This window comes from Coregonus lavaretus (assembly GCF_964263955.1).
Source record: "Coregonus lavaretus genome assembly, chromosome: 23".
Taxonomy (NCBI): Eukaryota; Metazoa; Chordata; class Actinopteri; order Salmoniformes; family Salmonidae; genus Coregonus; species Coregonus lavaretus.
In genome coordinates, this window is record NC_140010.1 from 38,504,047 (window position 1) to 38,517,682 (window position 13,636).

Sequence of the window (13,636 nt, forward strand, 5' to 3'; positions counted from 1 at the left end):
GGAACGTAGCCCAATATTTTTCATTTGTAATCCTGATACTGTGGTGCTAACTCACTCTCCAGCTCCCAGCTGGCCCTGACAGTCCAGCACTATGCAGAGGGGCTGGATCAGAGCATGTCAGCAGCCTCTGGGTTCACCGCTCCAGCCAGGACTGGGTTGGACAGCATGGTTTGGAGGGGACATAGGAGAGGAGACCAACATCATTTACATTACATTTTAGTCATTTAGCATACGCTCTTATCCAGAGCGACTTACAGTTAGTGAGTGCATACATTATTTTAAATAATTGGCCCCACGTGGGAATCAAACCCACAACCCTGGCGTTGCAAACGCCATGCTCTACCAACTGAGCTACATCCCTGCCGGCCATTCCCTCCCCTACCCTGGACCAATTGTGCGCCGCCCCATGGGTCTCCCGGTCGCGGCCGGCTACGACAGAGCCTGGATTCGAACCAGGATCTCTAGTGGCACAGCTAGCACTGCGATGCAGTGCTTTAGACCACTGCGCCACATCAGAGTGGATACTATAGTTCTATGAACACTGTAAATAGAAGTGCTTTTTATATACTTACTGCTGTTAGTAAAAACTTCTACATGTTATTAGGGACAGACAAATCTGCGGAGGCTGACTTTTCTCAAGGCACCAGAAGTGATTTGCAAGAGAAACACTAGTGGAATTGCACTAGCAAAATGTAACTAACTGCAGTTTTATTGATTAAATATGCAGACAAAAACACTGTAAGGAAATGAATATTATCCTGCAAATTTCCAACCCTAGCTATCTGGTGACTTTATTGTATTTAAAAATGTGCAGTACTGTATTACCTGGATGCTGAGTAGAATGCTGCTAATTGCGATGCCGGGGTTCCACTCGCTGTCCAGGCAGGGGATACATGGCCTACCTGTGTCCTTGTCCATTTCAACCAAAACAAACAGGGAAACCATTTCCTTTTTATGACACTATTATGGCAATAAATATTGCTGGCAACTCACCATTGGTGTGGAATGGGATGGTGTTGAACTTAACAGTTGGGGGGACAGAATTGTAAGCCTCACTAAATTACAACACCTTATAGAACAGAAAGATTCTAAAACTAAATGTATTTTGGTAGTTCAGACAACAAGTCCTAAATGTAGACACCATATAATCATCATCATCATCATCAACAATATACTTTTTGGGGATGCTCTGAACACTCCATGGCCATATCACACCTTCCCACAAGGTATCCTTCAGTCCCTCCACTTTAGCCTCCCATTCACGCAGGTTGTCACTCACTGGCTTTGCCTCTTGTTTCTGTGAAAACATTTTTACAAGCACACACAGGTAGGATGACCTAATATCTGAAGATCTGATGGATACATAAAACATGGCTGTAAACAAATTTAGAAAAACTCACTATTAGATCTGCTGTCTGCAGTTTGAGGTATTGTTTTCGCAGCAACAGTTGCTACACAACTTGACAACAGTATGTGGCAATATTTCATACAAAAAATGCATGCTTTCCATTATAAAATATTGCATTGGAGCTACACACACACTTGAACACATTCTTTACAAGGGAACAAGGGAGCAAGGTGATGTAATGTTTCAAAGCTGTTGTCAAGCAACATGATGTCGGCCAATTTGGCGGGAAGAACTGCTTTGGATGGAGCCAGACAGCCAACAAATAAGCCTAGGCTACATACTTCCCAACTTCACTTGCTGTAGTGTACCTAAAACGACCTATTTATTGTACAGTAGTTATAGATAGTATTACAGAAAATGCTTAATCTTAAATCACACTTTGAAGACAGAACAGGCATATCAATATTTTTGTATTTAAATAATTTTGCAGACATAGGTTATACACTTAGTATGTAGCTACATGCGCATTATGATATTCTTAGAAACACCACAGTTTGGTCAGTGAGATCTAATCTCTGAATCATATTTTGCCTGGTGTAAGACTTACCTGTGGGTCTTGGAAGATCTTGTCAGGGTCTTTCTCTTAGCTGTCAATATAGACCTGAACTGTTGCGTCCATACTCCCTGTTCCACTGAGCCTGTAGATGATCCGGGAGCCATCTGTGAATATTATCCTCAGAGAGCGAGGAGATTAAGATTAAGGACTCCTACAGTAGCTAAGGAAGTTGCTATTATTCATATATCCTATTAGTCCAAAGTGACATGCAGGACCAATTCTGCGTCCACGCCGAAATAGCCGCCTCCATTCTTCACTTGGTTTCTGCAGATGCACCCGTCTATGGGATCAGTGTATTCAAAGTTGTCTGCCTTCTCCACCTGGTAGAGCTTCTCCCCCACAGCGAACCTCTGGCCCATAAAGGCCTTCTCCAGCATCATCAGCTCCAGATCCTCCATCATCTGAACGGCTGCTTCCAGGTCGACTTCCTCATAGTCATACCTGCCCAAGGCAGCACAGCAGAAGATTAGAAGATGAGAAGCTTTGGCTACATTGCTCATGTGTTTCATCTTTCTGAGGCCAACCCCTCTGTCATTGTGTAAAAGAGAATCACACTGCCACTTTCTGCCACTTTCTTTCATTTCATAATGTCTCTTTTTCAGCTTGATTTGATTTTCAGCATGTTATACAACTCAAGGTTTCACTCAGACTTGAGCACTTGCCTGCCTCACTACATCTCCCTGAGAAAGTCAGTGAAAATGGCCACACTACGAAATACAGAGAAATGGGGGATATAGTCATTTTGTTGTTTTGGTTATCATATATGATTACAGTTTATGATCATTCTGCACACATCATTCAATATTCAAGTTCATTATCATTCGTTCATTGAGACAGGATGAAATGCAGTAATGGTCAATGGCTCATTTTCTCATTGGATAATGCCAGGCTGAGACCTTACTTGTCCAGGGCAGTGCTGGTGGGCATGCTGCGGGCGTAGCCTCTCACCCCTGTGTGCTGGAAGTAAGGGATGCTGAAGACATTGGCAGCGATGACAGCCACCGAGTCTGAGGGGTTGACGAAAAAGCCATGCTTACCAAGGATCATGTTACGGTCCTAGGAAACCAGGCAGGGGTTAGAGGTCAGGCGACAAGAGAGAGGGTTTAGCAGCAGGGTGATTTATCTAAATACAATTCAAAGCATCCAACCCATAACCCTAAAGTTGTGATAGTAGTCTTCAGTCTGTCTGGGATGCTTGACTATTTATTATTTCCTTAATTGTCTTGGATGAGGTTTCTCAGTAGATTTGCAGTTGTGTCAGCATTGCCTGTTAAATTACTGATATTTCTTTTGGGGGGGGGGGGGGGGGGGGTTCTAGTTAAAAAATATATATAAATGAGAAATTCACAAATGTAAGATGATTACTTCAAATGATTATAATTATTATGAAGACAGTAAAATTATTGGTTGATTTAGCACGCACACGGTCACCATCAAAGGCAGCTCCAAAATCGTACTGGCCACCCCTCATGGTCTCAACCAGGTCCGCTGCGTAGGTGAGGTTGGGGTCAGGGTGCTGGCCCCCAAAGTCTTGCAGGAGGACACAGTTAATGGCGGAGTCTGCAGGGGAGCCCAGCTCCTCACACAGTATCCCCTTAACATAGGGACCCATCACTGAGAAGGTACAGAGGTACAGAGAGAGAGGAGGGAGGGAGGGATGGAAAGAGGGATAGAGTCTGGTTTAATAATGAACAGTTTGATGTGCCATGGGGTCCAAGAGACAGGATTAGAGAAATAGAGAATTTGAATTAGACAAGTGCCTGATTTATAGTGTGGCTGTTGAAAGAGACTAGAATTAGGGAAATCTCAATCTTTGACAGAGTAGAGGATCAGGGTCAAGGTATGGGATTCTGTAAGTGGGTTATGGTGGTTATGGCGAAGACATGGCAAAGAATTTGAGAGTTAAATAGTGATAGATTGACACTGTAATGCAGACATTTGGGAAACCATAATGATAGAGATTATTGAGAATTGGAAGGAAATATTTATTGAAAGAGTATCCTTTTTCTTAATGGATTATTTAACGATTTTGACCCTGACCCCAGTCCCGTGAAAACATTTGCCAAGTGCACCTGTTAGCCCACATTTTAGATACCAGAGTATCCAATTACTCGTCATCATTATAACTTTGATCCTTCATTTTCAGAAGCTTTGAAGTCAGTTCAACATGGCCACATCCTTGGGTTGACTGACTGATTGCTCAAAGGCATGAACTTCTTATTGGAGAGAGGGAGTAGGCATGAACGTGGAACCTTGTTAAAATTCCATTCATGTCAAGATCTTCTGCAATTTGGCAGTCTAAGGACACCGGCTTTCCTGTGCGAAGGGGGGTCCCGCCTTTGGTTTCAGTGTTATCACAGGGGAGCTCCTGGAAAAGGTTAGGAACAGCTTGAGTTTAGAAACCTCATCCCCTCTGTAGCAGACAGTTTCTGTAACCCCTCTCTCCTGAAAGACTGGATCATGTAACAGATAATGAGATACAACAGCTGAATTCTCGACTGGGCTTCTGCTCTCACAAATCGTGCTCTGCTCATCTTTACTGTGGCACTGTGTGAGATTATATGAAACCTAAGCTATATACCAACATCTGCACTCGTGAAAACAGCATAACTATAGTATAGGTTTTGCTGTAATGTACATCTGAATAGAGCAGCCTTCTTCTTACCTCCTAATCTTGCAGAACCAGGCGAGTGTGTCTCTGAATACTGCATATACTCCAACTACACGTCGCGTCGTAGCTGTGAAGTCTGGCACGTTAGATTACCAACCTCCATGCATGGCATCTAGCCGGATCTTGATGTGGTTCTCCCCAGACAGCAGCTCCTTCAGTGCAGCAAAGTCAAAGATGTTCCTCAGCATGTTGGCAGAAGACTCTACTGACTCTACCGAGTCCACTATCTCCATTGTGGCGAGACAAAGAATCCCTTCAGTTGTACATCTCAGTAAACAAAGTAGGGAAACAGTTCAAAGAATAAAAATAGGAGCAGTGTTCAGTGGTCAGATTAAGTCAAACCAGAACCTGTGCTGTTAAAAAGTCACATTGATCTTGCACTGCAAACTTGGACTGTCATGTTTTTTATAGTGCAGGTTTTATTGAATTATGTGAGTTTTCTCTATTGCCTTCTCTAAAAGAGCCAACAAGGAACCAAACATTCAGTACTAGTTTACTTCTCCAGTTCTCCTGTCAGGTTATGAGCGATGTGTTTGTGCTCACCTGTGAAGGGTTTGAACTAGTTCTCCAGGTCAAACATCTGTTTGCTCAGGGTAGCCAAGTCTACCCGGAGTTCTGGGCAGATGGCATACTCCTCTATGGTTCTGCTGATCTGGAAGATTTTGTTGGTGATCGCCTCCTGGGCTGGGCCTGGATTGGGTCAAACAGAAGCAAGACTTAATAGTGTAGTATCCACTGAATACACATGTCTTGTGTTACACAAGGGCACTCATTTGTGTTGATCTTAATTGTGCTGCTCTAGTCTTTTCAATTGTTAATATAGACTGAAATTGTATAAAATGTGTCAAAAATCTGCATCACTGAGCATGATACTTGTGAAATGTCTCTACCTCATCTTATAACACTCTTGGCTAACACCCTTTCCTCCTGTTCCCTGTTCTCCAGTTACAGTACCTGCATTAGCAGTGTTGAACTTGATGCCAAAGTCTCCTTCGGGTCCCCCAGGGTTGTGACTGGCTGTGAGGACGATACCGCCGATGGCCTTGTACTTTCTGGAAACCGCTGGCGTGGACATGATCCCATGATGACCAATCACGAGCCGGCTAACCTGCCAAGATGACACAGGTCAGGTGTGTGTTTTGGCAGGGGTGTTGTAAAGTTGACTTTCAGGTTAGCGTGTCTGTTGTGGTTACACACTTTAGCAGTTCTTTTTAAACAAGCCACTATGGCTTGGAGTTGAACACGTTTTATGACTGAAAGCCTCACGTGGATGGTATACAGTGGGGAAAAAAGTATTTAGTCAGCCACCAATTGTGCAAGTTCTCCCACTTAAAAAGATGAGAGAGGCCTGTAATTTTCATCATAGGTACACGTCAACTATGACAGACAAAATGAGAAAAGAAAATCCAGAAAATCACATTGTAGGATTTTTAATGAATTTATTTTCAAATTATGGTGGAAAATAAGTATTTGGTCAATAACAAAAGTTTCTCAATACTTTGTTATATACCCTTTGTTGGCAATGACACAGGTCAAACGTTTTCTGTAAGTCTTCACAAGGTTTTCACACACTGTTGCTGGTATTTTGGCCCATTTCTCCATGTAGATCTCCTCTAGAGCAGTGATGTTTTGGGGCTGTCGCTGGGCAACACAGACTTTCAACTCCCTCCAAAGATTTTCTATGGGGTTGAGATCTGGAGACTGGCTAGGCCACTCCAGGACCTTGAAATGCTTCTTACGAAGCCACTCCTTCGTTGCCCGGGCAGTGTGTTTGGGATCATTGTCATGCTGAAAGACCCAGCCACGTTTCATCTTCAATGCCCTTGCTGATGGAAGGAGGTTTTCACTCAAAATCTCACGATACATTGCCCCATTAATTCTTTCCTTTACACGGATCAGTCGTCCTGGTCCCTTTGCAGAAAAACAGCCCCAAAGCATGATGTTTCCACCCCCATGTTTCACAGTAGGTATGGTGTTCTTTGGATGCAACTCAGCATTCTTTGTCCTCCAAACACGACGAGTTGAGTTTTTACCAAAAAGTTATATTTTGGTTTCATCTGACCATATGACATTCTCCCAATCCTCTTCTGGATCATCCAAATGCACTCTAGCAAACTTCAGACGGGCCTGGACATGTACTGACTTAAGCAGGGGGACACGTCTGGCACTGCAGGATTTGAGTCCCTGGCGGCGTAGTGTGTTACTGATGGTAGGCTTTGTTACTTTGGTCCCAGCTCTCTGCAGGTCATTCACTAGGTCCCCCCGTGTGGTTCTGGGATTTTTGCTCACCGTTCTTGTGATCATTTTAACCCCACGGGGTGAGATCTTGCGTGGAGCCCCAGATCGAGGGAGATTATCAGTGGTCTTGTATGTCTTCCATTTCCTAATAATTGCTCCCACAGTTGATTTCTTCAAACCAAGCTGCTTACCTATTGCAGATTCAGTCTTCCCAGCCTGGTGCAGGTCTACAATTTTGTTTCTGGTGTCCTTTGACAGCTCTTTGGTCTTGGCCATAGTGGAGTTTGGAGTGTGACTGTTTGAGGTTGTGGACAGGTGTCTTTTATACTGATAACAAGTTCAAACAGGTGCCATTAATACAGGTAACGAGTGAAGGACAGAGGAGCCTCTTAAAGAAGAAGTTACAGGTCTGTGAGAGCCAGAAATCTTGCTTGTTTGTAGGTGACCAAATACTTATTTTCCACCATAATTTGCAAATAAATTCATTAAAAATCCTACAATGTGATTTTCTGGAAAAAAATATCTCAATTTGTATGTCATAGTTGACGTGTACCTATGATGAAAATTACAGGCCTCTCTCATCTTTTTAAGTGGGAGAACTTTCACAATTGGTGGCTGACTAAATACTTTTTTCCCCCACTGTAGATTTCATTTGATTCCATATTTACTTCTGGATTTTAACATGAGAAGTCCATAAGCTATGGTTGCTGGTGGTTATACTTAGAGTGGCCATAGAAACACATTAGGTGCAGGTGTCATCATGTGTAACTTCATTTTAATCCCCCTAAACATCCCCCCATCTGCAAAAGCATCCAAGGTTCTCTAATTTATGACCCAGCACCTCGGGGGCCACATTAGTGCTGGCACTGGGACAATATTTGAAGACAGTGAGTCCTCAGTTAAGAAAGTTTGCTTTCCAGACCAATTTAGAATAAGTATTCAACAATTGTAATAAACGTGGCATATATAGACAGTCTTTCTTAAAACGGTATGTGATTCAAAGATATAAAACAACCAGCTGTTAATTCGATCACTTCCTCCTGGCATATTTTCAGACTCCTTTAATCCATTGCTAATGTTTGCATGCCCTGGATAGGCCACGTGTATAAAATAGGTAACACCACCAACCAGTGATTTGGAAAAGGTGACACTGATACACAGTCGCCCACATAATGACAGGTTACAGTGACGGATAACACTGACCCCGTTCGCAGCTGCCATCTGAACAATGACCTTGATGGCAGGTTTGATTGAAGTAGCGTCCATCTCCCCCAACTACCATTGTGGACCCCTGGCGGTCTAGCAGATCGATGGAGGAATATATACTCTGGACGAAGTTCTGAAGGTAGTTCCTTTTGGACAGGAAGACGAACACCTTCTTTCTCAGACCACCACTACCTGGTCTGGGTAAGGGGCTATGGGTAGAGTCAGAACTTGCAGTACATTTACATTTACATTTTAGTCATTTAGCAGACGCTCTTATCCAGTAGACTATCATCCATTGTTTCAATGTGCTACAAAAACAAAACATAAAACAAGAGGGGTAACCTGTTGTGTAGATGTGATCCCCTGACAGTTAAAATGGTGTACAGGGGTAACGGGAGGGAAGAATCTTAGCCACTCCCAGTATTTCACAGGCGGGTAGAGGGTAGTTATGGGTCCAAAAATAACCAGGCGGTCTAATGTGTGTGCAGAGGCCGATGGTAACTAAAGACGCTCCTTAGTTTGCACATGTGCTAGGGGATCACTGTCAGGGCTGCAGCAGACCCTGTGTGGTCCTTCCAGGCAGTAGGTGGGAGTGCCATGTAGTTTAGGCTCTGCAGCTATGCTGACAATGATGGTTGAGAGGAGGATGTTGTCTCCAGTAAGAGATGCCCTAAGCACTGATTCAGGGTCAGTTTTGATTTTCATTTACTTGCTGATGCTTGAGATGTGGTGGTAATACTATCCCAGACCAGTGTGAAGGGTCAACTTCTTCTCTGAGAGTAGAATGCAATCCTGCCTCATACTAATGTAGGATGTTGTTTTGCTAGTGCAGCATCCCCAACATTATGGGGTTGTGACCTACCTAAAGTCTTTCAACCCTCCAGTTAGACAAAACAATATTTCCAGTTGAAAGCTGACCAGGTGCACTATTTTGGGAAAAACTACTAGTGCTGTAGTCCTCTGCTGTCACATTGTGTCCACTCATTAGCTTGGTAAGAAAATATCAATTGTAGGCCTGATTTCATCAGAGGCCGGTGAGATATCGGATATTTTTCAGGTCAAGGCTGAACAGTGTCTACAGGGGAAGATCAAAGGTACCTGTCAGACACTCACTATGTTGTCATACACTCACTGAAGGCCATCCCTCTGTTTACATAAAGGGGCCAACTTGTTCTAGCCTGGGCACCAGTCTGTTTAGCTACCATTCCACTCCAGTTACTCTGTGCCATAGCGAAACATGACACGAAGTACAAGGAGAGGAATGTTAGCTAAATAGACTGGTACCTAGGCTAAACATATTCTGCCAATCATGATACTCCCATCCCTCCCATAGCCTCTGATAAGTCCATTTTATTTGAGTAGTAATAATACACTGTGGAAAGCTTGAATAGAGAGGGGTTTTAGGGTACTGTATATTTACAGGTATAGCTACTAACGGCTATAGAAGGGCATATAGACATTTCAATCTTTCAACTGGATAACCATGTTTTTGCTAAGTAGCTAATTAGAAATCAAATTATTTTGTTGCAGTCGAAATACTGTTGTAGTCTTTTGAGGGTAATTATCCAGAACCACACCAGTAGTGTCATAAATATGATTTATTTTCCAGAACTGTAAAAATGTGATAAGTAACAAAAATACAGTATTTACAGTACAGATATGCTGAGAGTCAATGTGACTAAGATCCTGGTGAAAACTGCTGTCATTAAGGTGGATGCCTGTGTGCTGTCCATCCAATTCCTCACCACTTCATACCTGGTTGTATTCAGACTTAAGATCTGCACTTTTAACACACATTTTCGTGCAAGTCTCCCATTGACATGAAAGAATGATGTACGTTTAGCATATTTACGAGGTTTGTGTGCAGATATCATGTATGAATACCGCCCACCATTAATTCATAGTTTACAGTGTGAAATACAGTTGCTTAAACAAGAACTCTATAGGATTCCTCCAATGCATGTAACAATAGGAGGATGTTATCGATCAATTACGCTAAACTGAGTGTAACATTTTTTGACAATTCATTTGGTTCCTTGTGTCCCAAAGCCTTTAATGCTGAAGAGGAGAAGCAATACTTTTTAGACTAGTTATAAGACAAACAGTGACTTAGAGATATAGATTCAGAGTCCTATTTAATCAACTTGGTCCCACTGTGCAGTCGACAGAAGAAACCTGACTAAACTGGCCTCCCAAATCTCCTAAATCTCCTTAAGGCCTTGTTGTCAGGGACTGTCAGTCACATGTATCTTTGCCAAAGGTTGGTCAAGGTCTTGTTTCTGTCCATAGGTCTTGTGTTTGTTCTCAGCGGAAGTTGCCCGTTTCTGAGGAGGTTGAGGTGGCGGTAGCGGTGGGGGTGGAGCGAATAGAGATCTGGGTGCATCGCAGGGAATAGGAGGCCCCTCTGGTGGGCTTCCAATGGATTCCCCTCCTACGCTCGAACCGTCCCTTGGGTCTCACGTGGATGTATCTCCCATTCAGATTGGTGTCTCCACAAGCGTTGAACCACCAGCCACCTGCAAAAGCCCGTAAGATTAGTTCAACTTGATGCTGGTGTGAAAAACAGCAGACTCCATTCAATCTAATGTTCCATTAAATCGTATGCTTCATAAATTAGATAAAAATCTTTCAATAAATACTTTTATTCAGAACAAACCCTGTACTTGAGCCTTACGATAAACCATGCATCCATAACATTTCGTCCTCCCCAGTCCCCACTACTGTACCTGTGTAGGTGTAAGCGCAGTGTGAGTCTTCAAGGTTGTCATTGTCCCGGTCCTTGGTGGAGAACTTCATACCGGTGTGGTTGCTCATTGCATCAGGCAGATTTCCGGATGCCTGTGAGAGGTGGATAGTATAGTGGGCCTCTGGTCCATCCAGAGAGAAGTTGTATTCGATGACGCGTTTGCCCTGTTTCCAGTCCTCCAGTTGGATGTTCAGAAAAGAGTCACCTTGACTAGCCAGGGAGTGGACCTTCTTCAGACCCAGCCAGAACTCCCCTGTAACACAGACAAATCCATAAGGCTCAGTGCTGAAGTTGTACACACACACCCAGGCACGTGAGGTGATGACAGCATCAGTGCTTTAATAATTGAGTACTCTGGTCTGGTGCACTGGCCATGAGAAAATACACATTGCACCTCACAATTCGATCACTCACCTTGAAAGTCTCCAAATCCGTTTTCATACTTCTCCCAATTCTGATCGAAATTCACAGACCCATCCTTCCTTCTCTGGATTATAGTAGCCCCTCCATCTGCAGAAAGGAAAGAGGAAGTACTTGAACCCAAATCAATAAATATACATTAGTACACAATGTTTCAGTCCAGTAACGGATCTGCATTGGCGCTACTCATTGTCTGTCTTACCTTTATCCATGTCGCAGTAGACCATGAAGGGCTCGGATTGGTTAGGTTTGATGGCGTACACTCCGCTGGCTCTCTCGCCTCTGGTAAATAGCTCACAGCAGTCTGATGGGAGATCTGCGGCATAACCACTCACACAGTCAATCAGCAGCACTCGGCAGTGACTGAACAACCCTGTTGTCCCTCAAACATTGTGTTTTGTGTGGACCTTGTGTTTTGGAGGGCCCCTAAAATTGCCAAAGTATCAGCTAAAGGGAGTACAAATTAACAAATGATCATGACTCTTTTAAGCCACCTTACCTGTCATGTCTAAGCTGCCATTGGCAGAGGTGTTGGTCAGATACCCAGTGAGGGCCGGCGTGACAGACTGGAAGTTGTCAGATGGTTTCTCAATGGTCTCTTGCATGGAAGGGTTATAGGTGAGCTAAAAATGCAAAGGAATAGTGTTGTACTATAAAAATGTAGTCATTTGCCTGCTGTCATGATTGGAAGACTGTAAGGCTCAAGCTAGATCAATTGTTGTACAATAGCAGTAACTACCTTCTCCTCCAGAGTCTTCATCTTACTCCTCTGGTGGTCAAGCTGGCCACTCTGCTCTCTCACAGCCTTCAGCAGCTCAGTGATGCTCCTCTCCTGGGTGTGGATCACATCCTGAGGGACACATGATGGGACCGGGTAATTTCTCCAGACATTACTATTTATCATAGGGTACAATATGTCTATCTGGTAGTATTGTGCTGTTACTCTTCAAGGAAATGGAGTAGGCTAATCACTATGTAAAAGAACCAAAGGTGACTTTAATCTATTTATCTTCTTGAGGTTTGTTGAAGTGTCTGAAAATTCCCCATAAACTTTCCATTGGTTTCCATATCAATATTCTACATGGATATTTTGTGAGTTTTGTGAGAATGTTAATCAGCTTTAACCCCATGCTCAACTCAAAACAGCATTTCCCCCATGGGTTAAGGTCAGTTTGGGGTGACTCACCTTCAGTGCGCTGATCTCAGCCAGCTGATCGGTGGGCACCAGGCCCTGAGACAGGCTGCTCAATTTCTCCTCCAGCCCGCCCACCTTGCTCTGAAGCTGGCTACGCTCCTGCAGTATGCTCTCCACCTTGGAGTTGATCTCCAGCGACAGGCTTTTGATCTCCTCGTTGTTGGCCTTGAGCACCACCGTGGTCTTCTTCAACTCCTCCTCTTCCTCCTTGATCTCGCTGGCCAGCACAGAGAGCTGGTTGAAGGAGTGGTCAAAGATGTTGAGTTTCTGGAAGATGTCATTGATCTGGCCCTTGGTCTTGTGGACGAAGTCCCTGAGGCTGTGGCCGAGCTGGAGGAGACCGTTGGCCAGGAGACGCACGTCGTCAAGAGCGGCGAAGCGGGAGCGGGCTTCGACGACGGGAACCTGAAGGAGGGGAGGGTCTTCGGACATGGGCTCCTCCTTGGTGCAGAGGACCAGGGGCCAAGAAGCCACAAGGACGAACAGAAAGGTTAGCGTTAGCTTCATGATGTTTGTTTCTGTCTTTAGACCGTCTCGTGTTGATAGTGAGCTGGCCAGCCGGCCACTTGAGTCCCCTCTTCGCTTGAAAAGACGCCACAGGACACAGAACTGGGAAACTATATAGGCTGCCTGGGATGAGGTTGATTATTAACTGACTTGGTCTCAACTGAATTTGCCTCTGCAAATATGGATGCAGCATCCATGAGTCCAGCTTACAAAGAGCTTAACCCTTTGATGAGTATAGGCTTTGTTTGAAATGACTGGTGTCAGTTATTTCCATTATTTCAGTGTTCTATTCTGAAATTCTAAACAAAAGAACTGAGTGGGCAGCTGTGTGTGATGCAATCAATTGGAATGTTTAGTTCAAAACACACTGGTGTGCCAGCCTGGTATCAGCATCCACCAACAATGGCTATTCCAAAATGTCCACATCAGTGTCCCAGTCGGTGAATCGTCATGGACGCCCAAATAAATAGTTGTTGGTTCTCAATGATGGGGCCAAAGTCCAAAAATATATTTGCACTTGGAACAGTGTGCACTATTATCAACAACTGTGCATAACATATTATATCTGATTTGAGTTTCTTTGTATAGACATTCATAACATTCACATTCGCAGGTAATGATGTCACTGAAGTGCAGTGAAGTGATTCTAAATGACCTAGAGTAAACTTTCTGATCAGGCCATGGGTCTC

At 43.9% G+C, this 13,636-nt stretch overlaps 2 protein-coding genes and 1 pseudogene across 3 annotated transcripts in view; 1 reads left to right on the forward strand and 2 right to left on the reverse strand.

The window, feature by feature from the left end:
* Nucleotides 1–2,155: 2,155 nt before the first annotated feature.
* Nucleotides 2,156–8,678, reverse strand: LOC311150520 (phosphoglucomutase-1-like; annotated as a pseudogene). The gene is made up of 8 exons: nt 8,641–8,678; nt 8,077–8,288; nt 5,590–5,743; nt 5,179–5,325; nt 4,733–4,858; nt 3,388–3,578; nt 2,866–3,020; nt 2,156–2,405 (listed from the first exon to the last, which is right to left on the reverse strand). The product of its transcript is annotated as a phosphoglucomutase-1-like (transcript).
* LOC311098650 (KN motif and ankyrin repeat domain-containing protein 4-like) overlaps nt 5,674–13,636 on the forward strand; it is a 38,522-nt gene continuing 30,559 nt past the window's right edge. Inside the window, exon 1 of the mRNA XM_084139186.1 lies at nt 5,674–5,765. The gene's annotated coding sequence lies outside the window, so the exon portion shown is untranslated. The remainder of the gene's footprint in view (nt 5,766–13,636) is intronic.
* LOC311099243 (angiopoietin-related protein 3-like) lies at nt 9,663–13,044 on the reverse strand. The gene is made up of 7 exons (XM_084139933.1): nt 12,432–13,044; nt 11,985–12,095; nt 11,745–11,868; nt 11,448–11,561; nt 11,240–11,335; nt 10,806–11,078; nt 9,663–10,595 (listed from the first exon to the last, which is right to left on the reverse strand). The coding sequence occupies exons 1-7, from the start codon at nt 12,945–12,947 to the stop codon at nt 10,384–10,386; spliced, it is 1,446 nt and encodes a 481-aa protein (XP_083996059.1). The 5' UTR covers nt 12,948–13,044; the 3' UTR covers nt 9,663–10,383.